Below are 17,277 nucleotides of genomic sequence, written 5' to 3'. Positions count from 1 at the left end.
CACATAAAAACAAGGGCAAGGTGCCCCCAGCTCTACGATTGTGCCTCGGTTTCCCCGAAAACACAAGCAACAACACCACCGTCACCGGGTTTTATTGGGTCATATTTTGGTGGGGGAGTAAACTGTCAGGAGGACTCAGAGCAGGACGCAAAAGAGGCGCTTGTCACGGAAGGGATTCTCGGCGGCAGGGACGGGCGTCACCAGCGGGTCGTCTTTGGCGTGGGCTTCGCAGAAAGCCAGGAGCTCGGCCGCCGCCTGCGACACCTGCAGGCGTCAGGTAGAAATGACTGCCCCCCCGCTTCCAGCTCCACAGGGAGGAGGGGTGACCCAAAGCCCCGCCCCTGGACCACCACAGCCACGCCCATTCCAGATCCGCCCTTACTTGCCATTGGCTCCGCCTCTCCTGTGCCACGCCCCCTGTCCACTGCTGAACAGTCCCTCGAGAAGCCCCGCCCCTCATTACCAGCTGGCCACGCCCCTTCAGATCACCCTTGCTAGCCGCTGGCTCCGCCCCTTCCAGGCTCCGCCCCATCTGCACTTCGAATCACATTCCCTCGTGAAGCCCAGCCCCTTTCGAGGTCCCGCCCATGACCAGCAGCTTGCCCCGCCCTTCCACCCATTCATCCCTGGCTTATCAATCGCATCCAGCAAGGCCACGCCCCTTGCCCAAAATCCCACCCCCGGCCCGCTCCGGCACCGGGTGCAAACCCCTGCCCAGATCCCCCCAATTCTTTCCAGGCCGCCCCCTTGCCCCCGTTTCCTCCCACCGCACCTTCATGCGGTCGATGTTGACTTCCAGCTTCAGCTGCTCTACTGTCTTTCGGGCTTCCGCGATCTTGGCCATGTTGTTGGACATAGCTGTAGGAGGGAAGGGGTTAAATGAGGACAAGAGTGGGGGCTGGGGGCTGGACCCTGAGGCGGGGTGATTGTGATGGGACCCTGTACAGGGGTGGGGGCGGTGTGGTAGTGGTGGAAGCGTTCACTCTCAGGATCCCAGAGACACATAGAAAGAGGGATAATGTCTGGGGAACAGAGGGACGATGGAGGGTAGAGAGGTGCACAGATGGGGGGCACCTAGAGGCAGGTGAGAGCGGAACCGAGATCTGAGACCGAAGGAAGGAGGGACGCCCAGATGGAGGTCTGAGAGGCAGGTGAAGGAGGAAGGGCCAGAAGGGCAAGGCATCAGGTGCTGGATCAGAATCTAGGGATCCAGGTGTCCTCACCCCCCAGGGATAGAGCAAGCGCCAGGAAGGGGGGGGCTCCCCAGGCCAATTAGCAGTGACTCCAGGGAGAAATGCGAATTAAGATCACGGCGGGAGGGGCGCAGAGGGGGCCTCATTAGGATCTTGGCAGCAGCTGCCCCCTCTGCCACCCTCAGGGGGTCCCCCTCCCCAGCCCTGGCCACCTCAAAGGCTCTTCTGCTCATTAGCAGCCAGGAGAGAGAGAGCTGGGGTGAGGGTGGGGGTGAACTCAGCAAGATTGGCAGAGAGATGGAAGGATGGAGAGGAGGAACAAACAGACAGGCCACAAAGGAGGCACAGAGTGATGGGGAGGAGGGAGAGAAGCAGGAGTGGAGGTAGAGGACTCAAAGAGATTAAGGATGGATAGAGAGAAAGATTGGGGGAGAGGGATGGAGCCATGAGAGAAGGGAATGAAGAAAGGGACAGATGGAGGGGTAAAAGGGACAGAGGATGCAGGGGACAGAGGTACCGAGGGGACAGGCGCAGAGGTGAGGGACAGGGGAAACAGACTTGGACACCGAGAAATGGAGAGACTAGAGGAAAGAGTGGGGGGGGGGGGGAGTTGAGGAAAGAACAGAGGTAGAGAATGGCTGATGGAGGCACAAGTACTAAGTCATTCACTCCGCTCACGCAGGCAGGCAGACTGACAGAAAAACAGGCAGACAGACAGGCAGACAGACAGACAGACAGACAGACAGTGGCCACCACCTGGACATTGGGACCCAGACAAGAGCCTCCTACCTGTTGCAGCTCAGGGCCAGGATGGCTGGCTTGGAGGATGCACAGGCAGTGTCATGATCCGCCCCCCCATCCTGCCCCGCCCCCTCCCCTGGGGTGCAGCCCCTCAGGACCCGCCTCCTCCCCCAAGTGACCTCATCACCGAGCCCTGTCTCTCCAGGCCCTCTCTCCATATCTGTCCCTCCCTGCTTTGTCTCTGTTGCTTCTGTTTTCTGTGTGCTTCTCACTCCATGATACCTCACGTTGACAGGTGTGCTGTGTGTGTGTGTGTGTGTGTGTGTGTGTGTGTGTAAGTCCACACATGTATAAGCCACTCCTGGGTGTCCAGTGCAGCCTCTCTCTGTTACATGCAGTTCAAGCTGTCACTCACGATCTCTTACAGTAGAATATGCCATCACCAAAGGCAGCCTGTGAGACTGTCAAATGTACAAGCAGTGACTCACAGAAGCCAGACACCGGTTGCTCACGCCTGTAATCCTAGCTACTAAGGAAACTTAGATCTAGAGGATCATGGTTCAAAGCCAGCCTCTGCAGGAAAAAAAAATTAGCCAGCAAAAAAACTAAGTGGGAGGCATGGCTCAAGTGTTAGAGCACCAACTGAGCAAGCAACCTAAGCAAGTGCATGGCCCTGAGTTCCAACTCCAGCATGAAAACCAAACCAAACCAAAATAACAACAACAAACACCTACAGCACCCACATCCCTGGGCCATTTCAATGTCTCACACACCTTTATGAGGGTCTCCTATGCACAATGCTCTGTGATCATTTGTACAAGAACATGGACACTGTGTGGCACAATATGCCACCTAGCATCGCAGTCACCCATCCATGACAGCACACACCTGGTGACATCTCCTGGTGACATAAATGACCTTATACACTCCTGTCCCATGATGACTCTGCATTTCACACACACACACACACACACACACACACACACACACACACACACACACACACACACACACACACACACACACACACCTGCCCTTGCCTCTAAGAGTTTACATACAGAGTCGCCACTTTCCATCTATGGCCTCTGGTGTCTTAGACACACAACCTCCCACAGTATCCCCCAACAATCTCACGGGGTCACAGCCACCCTGACATCCCTGTGGTAGGCACGCACAGTCACCTCCTACCATCTCTCACGTGGGTCCCCAGAGTCTCTGTCCATCACCGCCCTGGGCCCAGCCCTCGGTCACGGCTATGATTCTGGCCGCCACACGGGGGCGCCCGCGACCCGCGAGCCTCACACCAGGCCCAAACCAACGCTACCCTGGGGCATAGAAGCAGGGAGGGCAAGTCGCCACTTCTGCCCTGCGCAAGGGGCGGGGGGATAGGGAAGAGAGGGTAGGGGACGGGACAGGAACCGGATCGGGGAGCCCAGAAAGACTTGGGAGGGGAACAGAGACCTAGAAAAGGTGGAGGGAGCCAGGGGAAGAGCAGAGGGTAGAAAGATGGACAGTGAAACAGGCAGGAAAAGATGCAGGGAGAGACAGCTGCAGAGAAAAAGGGACCAGGAGACCATCACTCGGAGGAGATTCAGGGGCTGGGAGGCAGGAGACTGCGGAGAGAGGGCGCAGGGAGGTGGAGTGGGCACAGAGGGACACAGACCCAGGGAGAAGCCAAGCTCCCACCTGCAATCCTATCAGGAGGCTGCGATCTGGAGGATCGGGGCTTGAAGCCAGCCTGGGCAGGAAAGTCCTTAGACTTCCATCTCCAATTAACCAGCAAAAAAGCCGGGCTAGGGGCGTGGCTGAAGAGCACCAGTGGTAAGAGTGAATGAACAAGCAAAGCCCCAAGTTCAAGCATAGACCCGCCCGGACAGACAAACAGAAAAAGGCACAGAGACAAGAAAGGTGGGCCGAAAGACAGACATAGATGGTGACTCACGTCTGTAATCCTAGCTACTCAAAAGGCAGAGATCTGAGGATCGCGGTTCAAAGCCAGCCTAGGGAAGAAAAGTCCGTGAGAAGCTTATCTCCAATTCACCAAGCTGGGGAAGTGGGGGGGGGGGGGCGGGGAGAGGCTTGGAAGGTGGCTCAGTGGTAGAGTGCTTGCCTAGCATGTATGAAGCCCTAGGTTCGATTCCTCAGCACCATATACACAGAAAAAGCCGGAAGTGGCGCTGTGGCTCAAGTGGTAGAGCGCTAGCCTTGAGCTGAAGAGCTGAGGGACAGCGCCCAGTCCCAGAGTTCAGGCCCCAGGAATGGCACTGTCGGGGGCGGGGCCTGAAGAGGAGAGCCCGGGGGCGGGGCACTGTTTGGGGCGGGGCGCGGTGTGTGGGAGGGGCTCAGGCTTGGCGCTGGGCCCGTCTCTTGTGGGCGTGGTCTCGTGTGGGCGTGGTCTCTTGGCTGCAATTCCGGGTAGGGACAGAGGTGGATGCGGAGGTGCTGAGAAGCATCTTGGCCCAGCACAGCCCAATTCGTTTTTTACCGCATGGACCGGGAAGCGAGGCGGGCGGGAAGGGAACACTGGTCCCGGTCGTATTTTTCTTTTTTAAATACTGGTCCTGGGGCTTGAACTCTGGGCCTGGACGCTGTCCCTGAACTTTTTCACTCAAGGCTGGTGCTCTCCCACTTGAGCTACGTCCAGCTTTTTGCTTATCGGAGATGAGAAGAATCCCACAGACTTTCCTGCCCGGCTGGGTCCAAACCGAGCTCCTCAGATCTCAGCCTGCAGAGTAGCTGGGATTACAAGCGTGAGTCACGGGATTCTGGACCCCGGCTCCCTTCCCCCTCCCCGCTGGCGGCTGCAGCCGGGCCAGGTCGGGGCGGGGAAGCCGGCCCACATCTGGAAAGCATCAGGCGCCGGACGTGCCAGGGCCCCGGGCCGGCTGCGGAAGGGGGAGGGGACCACGAAGCGGGGTCCGCCGGCGCCGAGGAGGGGCCTGGGCGTGTGCCGAGCCCGGCGCCTCTCCCAGCTGGTTTCCATCAGCAGCTCTGGCCTGGGCAGCCCCCTAGGACGAAACCCAGCTTGGAGCTGGGAAAACAGGGTGCTGACCCAGTCTTCCCTCCCTGCCCCTTTGGCCACCCCCAGAGGCTTTATTGGAGAAACGTTAAATGAACAGCAACAGTAAAGCCTAGACTCAAGTTCCCCGCCTGAATGTCTAGTAGGTATTTCACACTCAGATCATCAATAAATGTGCTCTTGGGGCTAGGAACAACAGCTCACAGGTGTAATACCAACTACTTGGGAGGTAGCAATCCAGAGGATCCCGGTTTGAGGCCAGCCCTGACAAAAAGTGAGCTAGACCCCTCCCACACCGCCACACACACCTCCCCAATCTCAGCCACTAGGCCAGGCACAATGGTGCATTGTGGCCCCAGCTAGAGGAAGGCCTTAAGTAGGGAGTCTGTTCTGGGCAGACCTCTGGTTTAAAAACAGAACAAAACAGGAGACACAATGTATACAACTTACATCTGGGGTGCTTTAGGATCATACCTGCAATCCTAGCTACTCAGGAGGCTAAGAATGGAGGACTATGATTGGAGGCCATCTTGGGCAGAAAAGTCTTAAGACTCTTCGATTAACGAAAAGCTGGAAATGGAGGTGTGGCTCAAGTGGTAGAGACCAGGTTTGAGTGAAAAAGATCAAGGGCACAAGAACCTGAGTTCAAGCCCCAGTACTGGTGTGTGCACAGAGCAGCTGCCTTCATTGGATGTGAGGAAGTTCATGTCTGAAGCATTACAAGTGTGGAGCGGCCTGGTGTAAGAGCAGTTACTGGCTAGCCCGCTGTGTGATTAAGTACAGTCTTCTGAAAACCAAGGAAAGCTTTCATAGTTGCTCCAATCACTCAGACCACAACCCCCTCCCAGCCCCTTCCCTTCTCTCTCTGGCTTCAGTTGCCCATATTAATCATGGCAGCTCTAGGTCTCCATTTACCATCCAAGAAGGGTATAATTATGGGTCTCACCTGGTTAAAAAAAAGGGCTAAGCATGTGAAGACAAATTATGTAAGAGTTCTGGCCCTGGGTGCAAGGGCAGTGTGGAATACCCAGGGAGACCCTGTCTTTAGGCAGGACAGTAGCTATTTTGGTAAGAATTGCACCAACTTCCTAGGCTGGCTGTGAACCCTGATCCTCAGATCCCAGCTTCCTGAGTAGTTAGCATTACAGGCGTGAGCCACCAGCAGAGCAGAAAACCTGCCAATCCTGAATCTATACCTTTTCTATAAAGAAATCTCCAGGCACAAATGACTTTACTAAAAAGACCTAAGCACCTCACTCATGTATGCCTATGTTTATAAACACAGAAAGAACATGAAAGAGCCAGGTGTGGTACTGCATGCTTATAATCCCAGCGACCAGTGGGTGTTGCAGAGAGGATAATTTTGGTCTCAAAACTGTAGTCCTGATCCCCTAAAAGAGCTGGGAGTGGGTGTCTCAAGTGGTAAGTCCTTCCAAAAGCAAACAGCAGTTGCTCAATAAATGTCAGTCAACATAGCATGAGAATCCCCTACATATGGAACATTGTGCATTTATTTACCAAGAGGTTAGAAGAAACACAGGATCTGGCCCCCCTGTGCACTGGGGAGTCACCGTCATCGTAATAAATACAGTAATTTAAAAAAAAAAGAAATGAAAAAGAAAAAAAAAACTGGAACAGGTGAGGGTCATCCAGTTTCCCCAACTCACTGTGGGGAGAGGCACGAGATATAAACCACCTTCCTTCCTCTCGTTCCCTCTCAAGCCTTAAATTGTCCAGGGCGAGAGGTGAAAGTCCTTTCCTGATTTGTTTTGCCAACTCCTATTTGACCCTCAAAACCCCAAGTTGGTGCTCCTTCCCTTGGGGGGAGAGGGGCACTCCGCAGGCAGCACTGGAGACACAGAATCCATCTGTGACCCAGTGTGAGGGGACGTCCCCGGGGTCCAGGGACAGGGAAGGGGCACTTTGTGAATGACAAGGGGCCACATCCGGGCACGGGATTGGGGAGGCGTGAGAAGGCCCACGGATGAGAGCCGAGAAAGGGAACAGACTAGTCTAAACGAACACGGAGACAATTAAACCCACTGCCCCTCTGCATACCAGGGCGTCCCTTCTTGTCTAAAGACTTCAGCGGTGGGTGCTGACGCGCGTCAGCCGGGGTCCCCCCTCTTCCTCCTGGGGTGTGGGGGGGGGCTTTCCAGCCGGCCTGGGCTTGCCATGGACTGGGGGGTAGGGGCGCAGAGTGTCTTTGCGCACGCAATGGCGGTCTTTGGAAAGGTGGGTGCAGATGGGCCGGCATGTGGCGACGCGGAGGCCAGGACGCGGGGTGGGGTGGGTGAAGGGGAGCCCGAGGGAACCCCCGGATTCACACGGTGGTCATGACCTTGAGCGAGCCGGAGCGGAAGCGCAAGATCTTCTTCTTGAGCGCGTGAGAAGCCTTGATCCGCACGAAGACCTTGGCGGGGCCCCCGGCGGGCGCGCCGCCCCCCGCGGCCGCCGCCAGCTGCTGCGGCCACACGAGCCCCGCGCTGCCGTCCGAGTCGCTGGAGGCCGAGCTGAGCGCGGGCGACTCGGCCTCGCTGGCGCTCGACGCGCTCTCGCCGTAGGCGCCGCCGCCCGGGGCCCCCCGGCGGCCCAGCGGCCCCGCGCGGCCCGACGAGCACTCGGAGTCGCTGCCCGCGCAGCCGTACAGCAGGCGGCGCTGCGGCGGGGCCGACGGGGCGGCCGGGCCCGGGGGCGCGCGGGGCCCCGGGACGGCGCGGGGCCGCGCGCGGCGCGCCTCGGCGGCGTCGATCTCGGCGGTGGAGCGCCACCGGCGGCACGCGCCCGAGGCCTGGGCGGACAGCGGCGGCGCGGGGCCGCGGCGGGGCCTCGGGGGCCGCGGCTCCTCGCGCTCGGCCGTCGGGTACTTGGGCGGCCCGGAGGGCGCGGGGCCGGCGCGGCCCAGCAGGCTGGTCTCGGACTGGGAGCGCGCGGCCTTGCGGGCCCGGGGCGAGCCCCGGCGTCCCGGGGCCTCGGGCGCGCGGCCTCGCCGCCCCGCCGCCGTCGGGGTCGCCGCCACTCGCGGCCGCTCGCGTTCCCGGGGCGGCGACTGCTCCACGCTGCGGCCGCGCGTGAGCGGCGGCGCCTTGCGGCGGGCCGCGCACCCCGGGATGTACTGCGCCTTCACCAGGCGGCCCTCCGCCGGGCTGTCGGGGGGCTCAGGGGGCGCCGGCGCGGCGGGCTCTGCCGCCGCCTCCGCCTCCCACGACGAGGCCCAGGCGCGGCTCAGCGGGGCCGGGCTGGCGGCGCGGCCCCCGACGCGCTCCGCCGACGGCTCCCGCGCGGGCCGCGCGCCCCCGGGGGGCGGGGACGCGTCGGGGGGTCGCTGGCGCACGCTGTTCTGGCGCCGCGGCACCCCGTCCGCGCCCCCGGGGCTGGTCCGGGGCTGGCCCGCCCCCCGGTGGCGGCGCCTGCGCAGAAGCGCCGAGATGTAGCCGTCCAGGGGCCGCCCGCCGCCGCCCGCCGCGGCCTCGGGGGAGCTGGAGGCCGGGCGGCCGCAGGGCCGAGGGCTGCGCAGCGCCACCGCGTGCAGCGGACTCGGCGTCAGGAAGGGGCCCGCGCGCGCCCGCCGCTCCGCCGACGAGCAGTCCGACCCCGCCGACGGGTAGGGCGCCGAGAAGGAGCGCGGCACGGCTGCCCGGGCGCCCACCGACTCCGGAGCGCTGGGACTGGCATCGCCTAGGGGAGGGTGCGACAGGGGAGAAGTCGAGGAGGGCAGGAGCCCCCCCATCCTCCCTCATCCCACCCCAGCAACCCCCCATCCTCCCTCATCCCACCCCAGCACCCCCATCCTCCCTCATCCCACCCCAGCACCCCCCCATCCTCCCTCATCCCACCCCAGCGCCCCCCCATCCTCCCTCATCCCACCCCAGCACTCCCCATCCTCCCTCATCCCACCCCAGCACCCCCCATCCTCCCTCATCCCACCCCAGCGCCCCCCCATCCTCCCTCATCCCACCCCAGCACCCCCATCCTCCCTCATCCCACCCCAGCACCCCCCCATCCTCCCTCATCCCACCCCAGCACCCCCATCCTCCCTCATCCCACCCCAGCACCCCCCATCCTCCCTCATCCCACCCCAGCGCCCCCCATCCTCCCTCATCCCACCCCAGCGCCCCCCATCCTCCCTCATCCCACCCCAGCACTCCCCATCCTCCCTCATCCCACCCCAGCGCCCCCCCATCCTCCCTCATCCCACCCCAGCACCCCCATCCTCCCTCATCCCACCCCAGCACCCCCCCATCCTCCCTCATCCCACCCCAGCACCCCCATCCTCCCTCATCCCACCCCAGCACCCCCCATCCTCCCTCATCCCACCCCAGCGCCCCCCCATCCTCCCTCATCCCACCCCAGCACCCCCATCCTCCCTCATCCCACCCCAGCACCCCCCCATCCTCCCTCATCCCACCCCAGCACCCCCATCCTCCCTCATCCCACCCCAGCACCCCCCATCCTCCCTCATCCCACCCCAGCGCCCCCCATCCTCCCTCATCCCACCCCAGCACTCCCCATCCTCCCTCATCCCACCCCAGCGCCCCCCATCCTCCCTCATCCCACCCCAGCACCCCCCCCATCCTGCCCGCCGCGCTGTATCCTGAGTGAGGCTCCGAACTGCATCTCCACGGGATCCCGCACGACCTCTCACCCCCTCCCATCCCTCTCACGCCCCCCCCCACTCCCTCACCTCCCCCCCCACCCCGCCCGCACCATCCCCCCTCCCCAGACACACTGCTTCCTGGAGGCACAGCATAATTGTGTCCTGACCACGGGGCCTTTGCACTTGCTCTTCATCCATGCTTGCCCTGGAGTGGCCTCCACCCCCTCCTCCGCCGCCTTGGGCCCTTTCCTCACTGCAGGGAGCCCCCTTCGAATGTCACCACGTCTGGGAGACCCCCTCCCTCTTACAGGTAGGTGTACTGACTGCAGTTCCCTCGCAGGCCTCCAGGGGGACTTCTTAGCCCATTTCCCCAGTTTGTTTCTCGTCAGCACATGCAAATATCCGGCACCCTGTATCACTCATCTCCTGCATTAGTTCGGATCAGAACATCTGTTCCATGAGGCCAGGGTGCCGTCTGTCCTGGTCAGTGCCGGAGCCTTACTCTTAATCGGTTCTAGCGAGGCTCAGAGCAGAGGCTCCGCACCCCGTTGTGCAAACCAATAGCAATTCCTGTGAGGAAGGCCAGAGCCTCTGGCCAGAGGCTCCCCAGGTCCTCAGGTTTAACCCCATATGAATGGATGCACACAAGCCAGGAGGGAAAAGGGACGCTTAGAGATCACACCAAGAGCCGGGCTCCGGTGGCTCACACCTGTCATCCTAGCTACTGAGGAGGCTGAGATCTGAGGATCACGGTTCAAAGCCAGCCCAGGCAGGAAAGTCCATGAGACTCTTATCTACAAGGAACCACCAGAAAACCGGAAGTGGCGCTGTGGCTCAAGTGGTAGAGCGCTCGCCTTGAGCTGAAGAGCTGAGGGACAGCGCCCAGGCCCAGAGTTGGATCCCCAGGACTGGCACGCATGCGCACACAGGTTCTCCAAGCCTTCTCTCTAGTGGCCTGGTCTTGGCCTCCAGCCCCACCCGCTCACCTTACCTAGGGACTTGGGCCTCTCGCTGGCGTAGATGCCCCGGGGTTCCGAGGGCCCCAGGCGTCCGTAGGAGCTGGACCCCGAGAAGCCGCTGTCCCCGCAGAAGGTAGAGGGTGGTGACTCTGGGCCTGGGGTGCAGCTGCGGTCTTCATAGAAGCCTGGAGAAGCCATGCATGATCGGGGTTGGGAGAGAAGATGACAGGAGGAGGCGGGGGGGGGGGGGGGGGGGGGGGGGGGGGAGCCCAGGGTGTGTGTGTGGTGGGGGAGTCCCAACCCCTCTCCTCCCCTGCTCACCCGAGCTGCGCCCGCTCTCCTGGTCCAGGCCCCCGGGTTCCAGGCTCAGATATCCCAGCTGCTGGCCGAGGTCCCATATGAGCCCAGGCAGGGCCTCCTGAGGACACAGGGAAAGCAGGGTGGTCAGAGCACCCCCAGACCTCTGTCCACTGGCCCCCACCCCCATGAGCTCTTGAAGGAGCCACATTCCAATTTCCAAAGGATAAAATCAGCACCTGAGCCCCAGGACTCCCTCAGAGATCAATATTCCTGTCCATCATCCCCATTGGAAAGTCCTTTGGGCTGTCTAACTCCTGTCCATGGTACAGCTCTCCTACCCCATTCTCTCTTAGGTTTGATGAGGCCCCCATCATCTGTCCTCCTCTCCCCCCACACCATTGTTCCCCCATCTGTGCTCACAGCTCATCCGACTTGGAGTCTAACTGCAGGTCTTCTTGCTGCATGAGTTGTTCACTGCTAAGGTGTTGCCTAGGAGACTGCAGGTTCCTTGGCCAGGGGTCTGCCTTCTCCTAGCCCCAAGTGCTCCCCCCTTTCCACCACCCCTCCAGCAAGGAGCAAGGGAAGTTCCTGTGTAAGTCTTTTTCTTTTTTTTGGTCAGTCATGGGGCTTGAACTCTGGGCCTGGGCACTGTCCCTGAGCTCTTCAGCTCAAGGTGAGAGCTCTACCACTTGAGCCACAGCACCAGTTTTCTGGTGGTTTATTGGAGATCAGAGTCTCAGGACCTTTACTGCCCGGGCTGGCTTGGAACTGTGATCCTCAGATCTCAGCCTCCTGGAGTAGCTAGGAGGCCAGGCATGTGCCACTGGTGCCTGGTTGTGCAAGTCTTCTTTAAGGGCTTCCTGTTGTGGCTGGACTCTTCCCCCTCAGAAAAAATCTCCATCCTAGTGCTTCCTGGAAGTTCTTCTATGAGTCTAGCTTTAGTGGTACTGCAACATGATCTCCAGATTAGATTTTTTTCTTCCCCCTAGGTCCTCCTTCTATCTTGGCTCCATTCCCACCAGATATCTCCAGTGTGTGTCCACCACTCCTCAGAGAACCATTCCAGGTTGGACTGAATGCAGGGGGGCTTCCAAGACCCCTTGGACTTAACTTCATTTTGGAGGAGATAGCCAGGGTCAGGGAACACCGCACAGACCACAAGTAGCGGTGGCCAGGGGCTGACGGTTGACCCCAGACAAAAGCCAGCTTGTCTGGCTGGCTGGAGTGGGGGGGAGGCAGGGAGGCGGGGCAGGGGTGGGGTGGAGGAGGGAGGGGCGGGGCATCGAGGACAGACATCCAGCCAGGCCTATTTAGGGCAGAAAGACAGGCCGGCTCCTGCAGCCTCCACCCCCCCCTTCCCCAGAACCGGAGGCCCGGAGTCTGCTCTGGCTGAGACAGCAATCACCCAAGCGCCTGCTCTTACTCTGAGTATGTCACAACGCCCCCAAATTGTGCAGTATTGAGAACCCTTCTCTGGGGCCATGTCTGACACCTCCAAAGTGCCAGCTTGCCCCTGTAGACTCTGACACCCCCCCCACATCTCCTTCCACCCCTCCATGCTTTATTCACAGAATCAGTCCATTCCTTCTCCCATGCTTTTCCAAAATTGCTCCCTTCTCCCGTACCCTGCTCCCCCGCCTTTTCCATTTCTTCCCACATAGGATAAGGCCTCTTGACTTTAAATTATATACGTTGTATGTTGATGATTGCAGTTACTCACTGGAGCAGATACTTGTGTCTGAATGCCTCCAGTGAAATACTACATAGCAGTTAAGATGGAGCAAGGCAGATTGGGTACTGCTAAGACACAGCACGGAGCAGGCCCTCAGGATGTGTAGCAGAAGAGGGAGGGAGGGCGTCAGTTAGTCAGGGGACATGTTCTTCACAAATGCATCATGGCTGTTGTCATCTGTCCTTAGTAAAGCCAGAGAGCTACACTCTCACTGGGCAATGGAGACTTAGAAGTCTACGCCTGCAGGCAGTGTGTTGTTAAATCGGTGCCAGTATGTATGATTGTTCCTAAAGGACTTGTCAGACTACTGAGCCAAGTGTGGTAGCACACACCTGGAATCCCAGCTACCCCAGAGATTGGAAGGATCAGGGTTCCAGGTCAGCCAGGACAAAAGGGCTCTTGAGAACTCCATCTGAACAATAACAAAACACTGTGGGCCTTGGGCTGCAGCTTTACCATTCCAGCTATGGCTGGAAGAAGATGGGCTTGGGCTATCTCCTGGTGTGTAAGCTGGCGTGACCCAGGTCAGTCTCTTGTAGGGTTGTTTTAATGTTGGAAGGCGTTAAGAACAATTCCCTTGAATAAGTGTCTCCGAACCTTATCAGAGCTGTGGGTTCCAGTTAAGGAACAGATTTAAACTGTTGCTTGCATCATTAATATCAGTGTGAAATGATATATATTTTTTGGAGGGGGGAGTAAATTCTGTAGGTTGAGTTTCAGTTCTGCTACAGGGAAGGGGAGACATTGGGGGAACAATCAGTGCAGGGGTCTTGCTTTCCCCCCCCCCCCCGCCCAGGGTCAAATACCCCCATCAAATACTGCCCCAGTCCATCTCTCCTACTTTGCAAGTCTGACCTCATTCTCCCAGCTGCAAAAAAAAACCATGGAGGTTTAAAAGACCAGAGGTCCATGGCCTGAATACTGCTCCCCCTCCCTGTGGGGGCTCCACCACTTGTGTGTGTGTGTGTGTTCATGTGTGTGTGCAAGGCTTGTATAAGCAGGCCTCCCAGGTCAGCCAGACTTTTCAAGGGCATCTTTAGGACCAGGCCCCTTGGTCTGCTTCCTGAAGCCTGTATTCCTCTCCTTGCGCTTTCGTTTCCCTAGCGTTAATTCAGTAGCATTTAACTTCAGTGAGGAAGTCCTTCTGCAAGTCTAACTTCAGGCCTCCTAGCCAGAAGGGAGCTTTTTCCTCTTTCCTTCCTGGGAGTAAACAGGACCCAAGCAGCCCCCGCCCTGGCCTGGCCCCAGGGTTCACGCCGGGTCAGGTCTGGTCTCCAATAACCCTAGTCTCTACCTGGTGGAGAAACCCTGGTTTCCTTCGGGCAAGTCACAAGTCTGGGCGTCAGTCTTTCCTTGCTTTAATGCGGAGTAGTGTGGGTCCCTGGGTGAAGGCAGGGGCGTGGCTAAGTCTCCACAGATGGGGTGCAGGGATCAGAAGCGCCCCTCCCCCTTGGAGAAGGACCCCCCCTCACACACACCAGAGGCTTTGCACCTCCTTCCCTGGTGATGGGTCGAGTTCTGCCTAGTGACTAGTGTGGGGGGTGGGGACAGGGCTCCCCACCAGCCAGGAGGAGGGAGGGCTATGGGGGAGGAGGGGGGGTAAGGCCAGGACACAGCCGGCTCACCCTGCTGCCTGGTCCCCCTCTCCTCCCGAAGGCCAGGCAGCTTGGGGCGCAGGGGGTGGGGGAGCTGGCGTGGAGCCCCCCCACCCCGCATCCACCTCTTAACTTTGGGAGGGGGTGGGGCCTCCCACAGCTGTTTCTGGTTGGAGAAGAATGCGCGGGGTCCCACTCCGGGCTGGGCCGGGGGCGGGGCCGGCGCGCGCCCGCGTCTGGCTGCAGCCCCCCTCCCCACTTCCCATCTGGGGAGAGGGGGGCAGTCGAGGTCAGCGACCGCGGGACCCTCCCCCCCCTCCTCCGCCACCGCGGCTCAGGTTTCCCCAAACGGGAAACTCTGACCACACACAGGGCTTGGGGACGGGGTGGGCCGGGGGAGCCGGGGGTCTGTGGGCTGGGGGGAGGGGAAGAGAGAGACTGGGGGGGAAGATACAGAAATGGAAAGAGGGAGGACCAGGGAGTTAGAGATGGAGACCGGGCCGGGAAAGAAGCCATCCGAAAGTGAGAGAGATGTGGTGGGCAGGGGCAGAGAGGGAAACTCAAGAAGGGGGGGGGTTCGAGACCCTCTTAATGGGGGGCCTCTGTCCATCCTGCGCGCTAGGGAGGCCGGAAGTCGGACCACCGGGCCTCCCCTTGGGTGTAGGGAGGCCTGGGGCCTGGTGCGGGGGGTTGGGGGGCGCCTTGGCGCAGGGTGATCCTGGGGGACCCCTTCCCCTGTGCCCCCGTGCGATCTCCAGGCCCGCGGGGGGGGGACTTGGCGAAGATGCAACCCCCACCCCGGCAGTTGGGGAGGGGGGTGGAGCACAGGGGCGACTCTTTGCTTGCTGTGTGACCTTGGATGAGTCGCTTCCTCTCTCGGAGCCTCAGTTTCCCTCTCTGTGAAATGGGGGCTAGGTCCCCCTCCCCCCCCGGCTCTGATCTGGCAGGCTCTGCGGGAAGCCAACGCGTGCATAGTACTGGGACCCAGGTTTGACACGTTCTTGGCGCCCAGAGGGATCGTCCACCGGGAAGAAGAGGAGGGGACCGGGCCTGTCCATCGCCCCGGCGGAAAGCAGACAGTGCTCCCCCCCAGTCCGCCCACCCGGCCTGGGGGCGGCGAGGCCAGGTCCCACCCATCACCCGCCCGGACTGCGGGGTCTCCAAGCCCGCTCCTCGTCCCTTCTGCCCTCCCCCATCTGAGCATGCAGACCCCCGGACGGACGGACGGACGGACGGACGGACAGGCGGCCCCTCACCAGCTGCTCCTCCAGCGCCGCCGCCGCCCGGCGCGCCGCCGCCGCGTCCTCGTCCTCGTCGGCGTCCTCGGCGTCCTCGGCCCCGGCGCCCCCCATCCCGGGCTGGGCCAGCCGCAGCGCCTGCCGCACGCGGTACTCCTGCCGTTCCCGGAGCCAGTGCAACTCGCACAGCCCGGCCAGGCTCCCCTCCAGCCAGCCCCGCAGCCGGCCCCGCTCGGGGCTCACCGGGAACGAGAAGGCCCGGATCATGGCTGCGGCCCCCCGCCCCAGCCCGGCCGGGCCCCACGGCCGCCCCTCTCTCTCCCGGTCCCACCTCCCCGCCCGCTTGGCCGGGCTGTCACCGTCTCATCTGCATAGACGCCCGCCCATTGGGCCGCCCACCCGCGCCTTATCTGCATAGACACGCCCCCCAGCGACACAGCAACGGCCGCCTATTGGCTGGTGACCTCTCTGACGAAGATGTTCAGCGGGGCACTGGCACCGCCCAACGCGACGCATGCTCCGAGCGGACCTACTCACTTCGCTTCAAGGCAGCCTCGCCACGCCCCCTCGTAGCGGGCCTTTGGGGATTTGGTCACGCCCCCTCCCGACGCGTCACAATGAAATTAGCCCGCCCTCGTCCCGATACCATTGGTACACGCTTCCCCGGTTCTGCAGATGGCTCCGCCCTCTTGCGGGCGAGCTCTGGCTGCCATTGGACTGATCCAGGAGAGGGGAAGGGTGGCCTATAAATAGAGAAGGGATCCACGTGACATTTTGGCAGCTGTTTCCAACCGCCCCTCCTCAATTTTCAGCTTCTGAGGCTGCGCACGGGGAGGCTAGATTTAGAGGAGCAGCCCCGATTTCGCCTCCTCTTATAAGAAGCTTTCCCAGACGCTCTGCTGTAAAACCAGACACACACACACACACACACACACACACACACACACAAAATTATGCTTTTCAGCAGGGCGTGGATCTTGCTTAGAATAACCCCTGCGTTTGCTTTAATGTCTGCTAGGGTTGCATTGAAATCATCTTTCCAGCATGGTGCCCGGCATTTTTCTTTTGCACTGGACCTGAAAATTATGTAGCCAGTCTTGATTCTAAGATTGGTTGTGTCCCCAAATTCTGGAATGATTCTCTGCGAGGAAGTCTATGTTTGGCCCAGAACAGAATGTGTCTTTTATCTCCCAGGTGCGGTGAGGCTCTGTGCTGTAAGAGTCTGCGCTTCCAGGGGCCTTTGTTCGACGTTCTAAGAGGCTTTGTTCCGCGCCTTCTAAGATGCTCTGTTCTCCCAGTTCTACGGTGCAGAGTCCCAGCCTCACTGGTTCCCAAGGCTTCTGAGTCCCCACGCTCCGCAGGCTGGGCTGGCGCCCCCTCTGGCGGCCGGCCTCTGTCACTACACTAAGAACCTTCCTACAACCTTCCCGGTTACTCCTTAAAAGCCAGTGCTCCTCTCAGGGGCCGTGGCTCCTGGTGCGAGATCCTGCCATGGCAAAAAAAAGTGAGAGGAAGCTGGCGGCCAGTGGCTCACATCTGTCATCCTAGCTACGCAGGATGCTGAGATCTGAGGATGGTGGTTCAAAGCCATCCGGGGCAGGAAATTCTGTGGGACTCTTATCTCCAATTAACCACCAGAAAACCACCGGAAGTGGTGCTGTGGTTCAAAGTGTGCGATAGCCTTAAATGAAGAAGCTCAGGGATAGCACCCAGGCCTTGAGTTCAAGCCCCTCAATCGACAAAAAAAAAAAAAAAAAGTGTGAGAATCTACCCAGCAAAATGCCAGATGTGGTTCAACAGATAGAGCACCAGTCATGAACAAAAGGGCTGAGCAAGTACAAAACCCTGAGCTCACTCCCCAGTACTGCAAAAACCACAAAACAAAGCACATGCCTATAATCCC

The 17,277-nt window shown here is 60.2% G+C and overlaps 2 protein-coding genes across 3 annotated transcripts; both read right to left on the bottom strand.

The window, feature by feature from the left end:
- Positions 1-86: 86 nt before the first annotated feature.
- Positions 87-3,921, bottom strand: LOC138812580 (guanine nucleotide-binding protein G(I)/G(S)/G(O) subunit gamma-8). Of its 2 annotated transcripts, none has more exons than XM_070000545.1 (3): positions 3,877-3,921; positions 773-858; positions 87-264 (listed from the first exon to the last, which is right to left on the bottom strand). In XM_070000545.1, exons 2-3 carry the CDS (start codon positions 854-856, stop codon positions 136-138), a joined length of 213 nt encoding a protein of 70 aa, XP_069856646.1. In that variant the 5' UTR covers positions 857-858; positions 3,877-3,921; the 3' UTR covers positions 87-135. The 2 variants fall into 2 exon arrangements, with proteins under 2 accessions (XP_069856646.1, XP_069856645.1); XM_070000544.1 differs by lacking the exon at positions 3,877-3,921 and adding an exon at positions 1,983-2,034.
- A 2,525-nt stretch (positions 3,922-6,446) lies between these two features.
- On the bottom strand, positions 6,447-15,680 carry LOC138812578 (dapper homolog 3-like). The gene is made up of 4 exons (XM_070000543.1): positions 15,393-15,680; positions 10,831-10,927; positions 10,542-10,694; positions 6,447-8,631 (listed from the first exon to the last, which is right to left on the bottom strand). Exons 1-4 carry the CDS (start codon positions 15,639-15,641, stop codon positions 7,277-7,279), a joined length of 1,854 nt encoding a protein of 617 aa, XP_069856644.1. The 5' UTR covers positions 15,642-15,680; the 3' UTR covers positions 6,447-7,276.
- Positions 15,681-17,277: the final 1,597 nt, after the last annotated feature.

Source organism: Dipodomys merriami, unplaced genomic scaffold (assembly GCF_024711535.1).
Source record: "Dipodomys merriami isolate MVZ:Mamm:240054 unplaced genomic scaffold, mDipMer1.0.p SCAF_57, whole genome shotgun sequence".
Taxonomy (NCBI): Eukaryota; Metazoa; Chordata; class Mammalia; order Rodentia; family Heteromyidae; genus Dipodomys; species Dipodomys merriami.
The sequence above is the reverse complement of the archived record's forward strand: the minus strand, read 5'-3'. Positions and strand labels throughout refer to the sequence as shown.

Excerpts from the sequence above, each read along its gene's own strand:
- LOC138812580 (XM_070000545.1), bottom strand. The coding sequence starts at position 856 with ATGTCCAACAACATGGCCAAGATCGCGGAAGCCCGAAAGACAGTAGAG. Across the intron at positions 265-772 it reads TCAACATCGACCGCATGAAG|GTGTCGCAGGCGGCGGCCGA; the intron begins GTGCGGTGGGAG and ends TGACGCCTGCAG.
- LOC138812578 (XM_070000543.1), bottom strand. The coding sequence starts at position 15,641 with ATGATCCGGGCCTTCTCGTTCCCGGTGAGCCCCGAGCGGGGCCGGCTG. Across the intron at positions 10,928-15,392 it reads CGGCGCTGGAGGAGCAGCTG|GAGGCCCTGCCTGGGCTCAT; the intron begins GTGAGGGGCCGC and ends CTGTGTCCTCAG. Across the intron at positions 8,632-10,541 it reads CGAGAGGCCCAAGTCCCTAG|GCGATGCCAGTCCCAGCGCT; the intron begins GTAAGGTGAGCG and ends ACCCTCCCCTAG.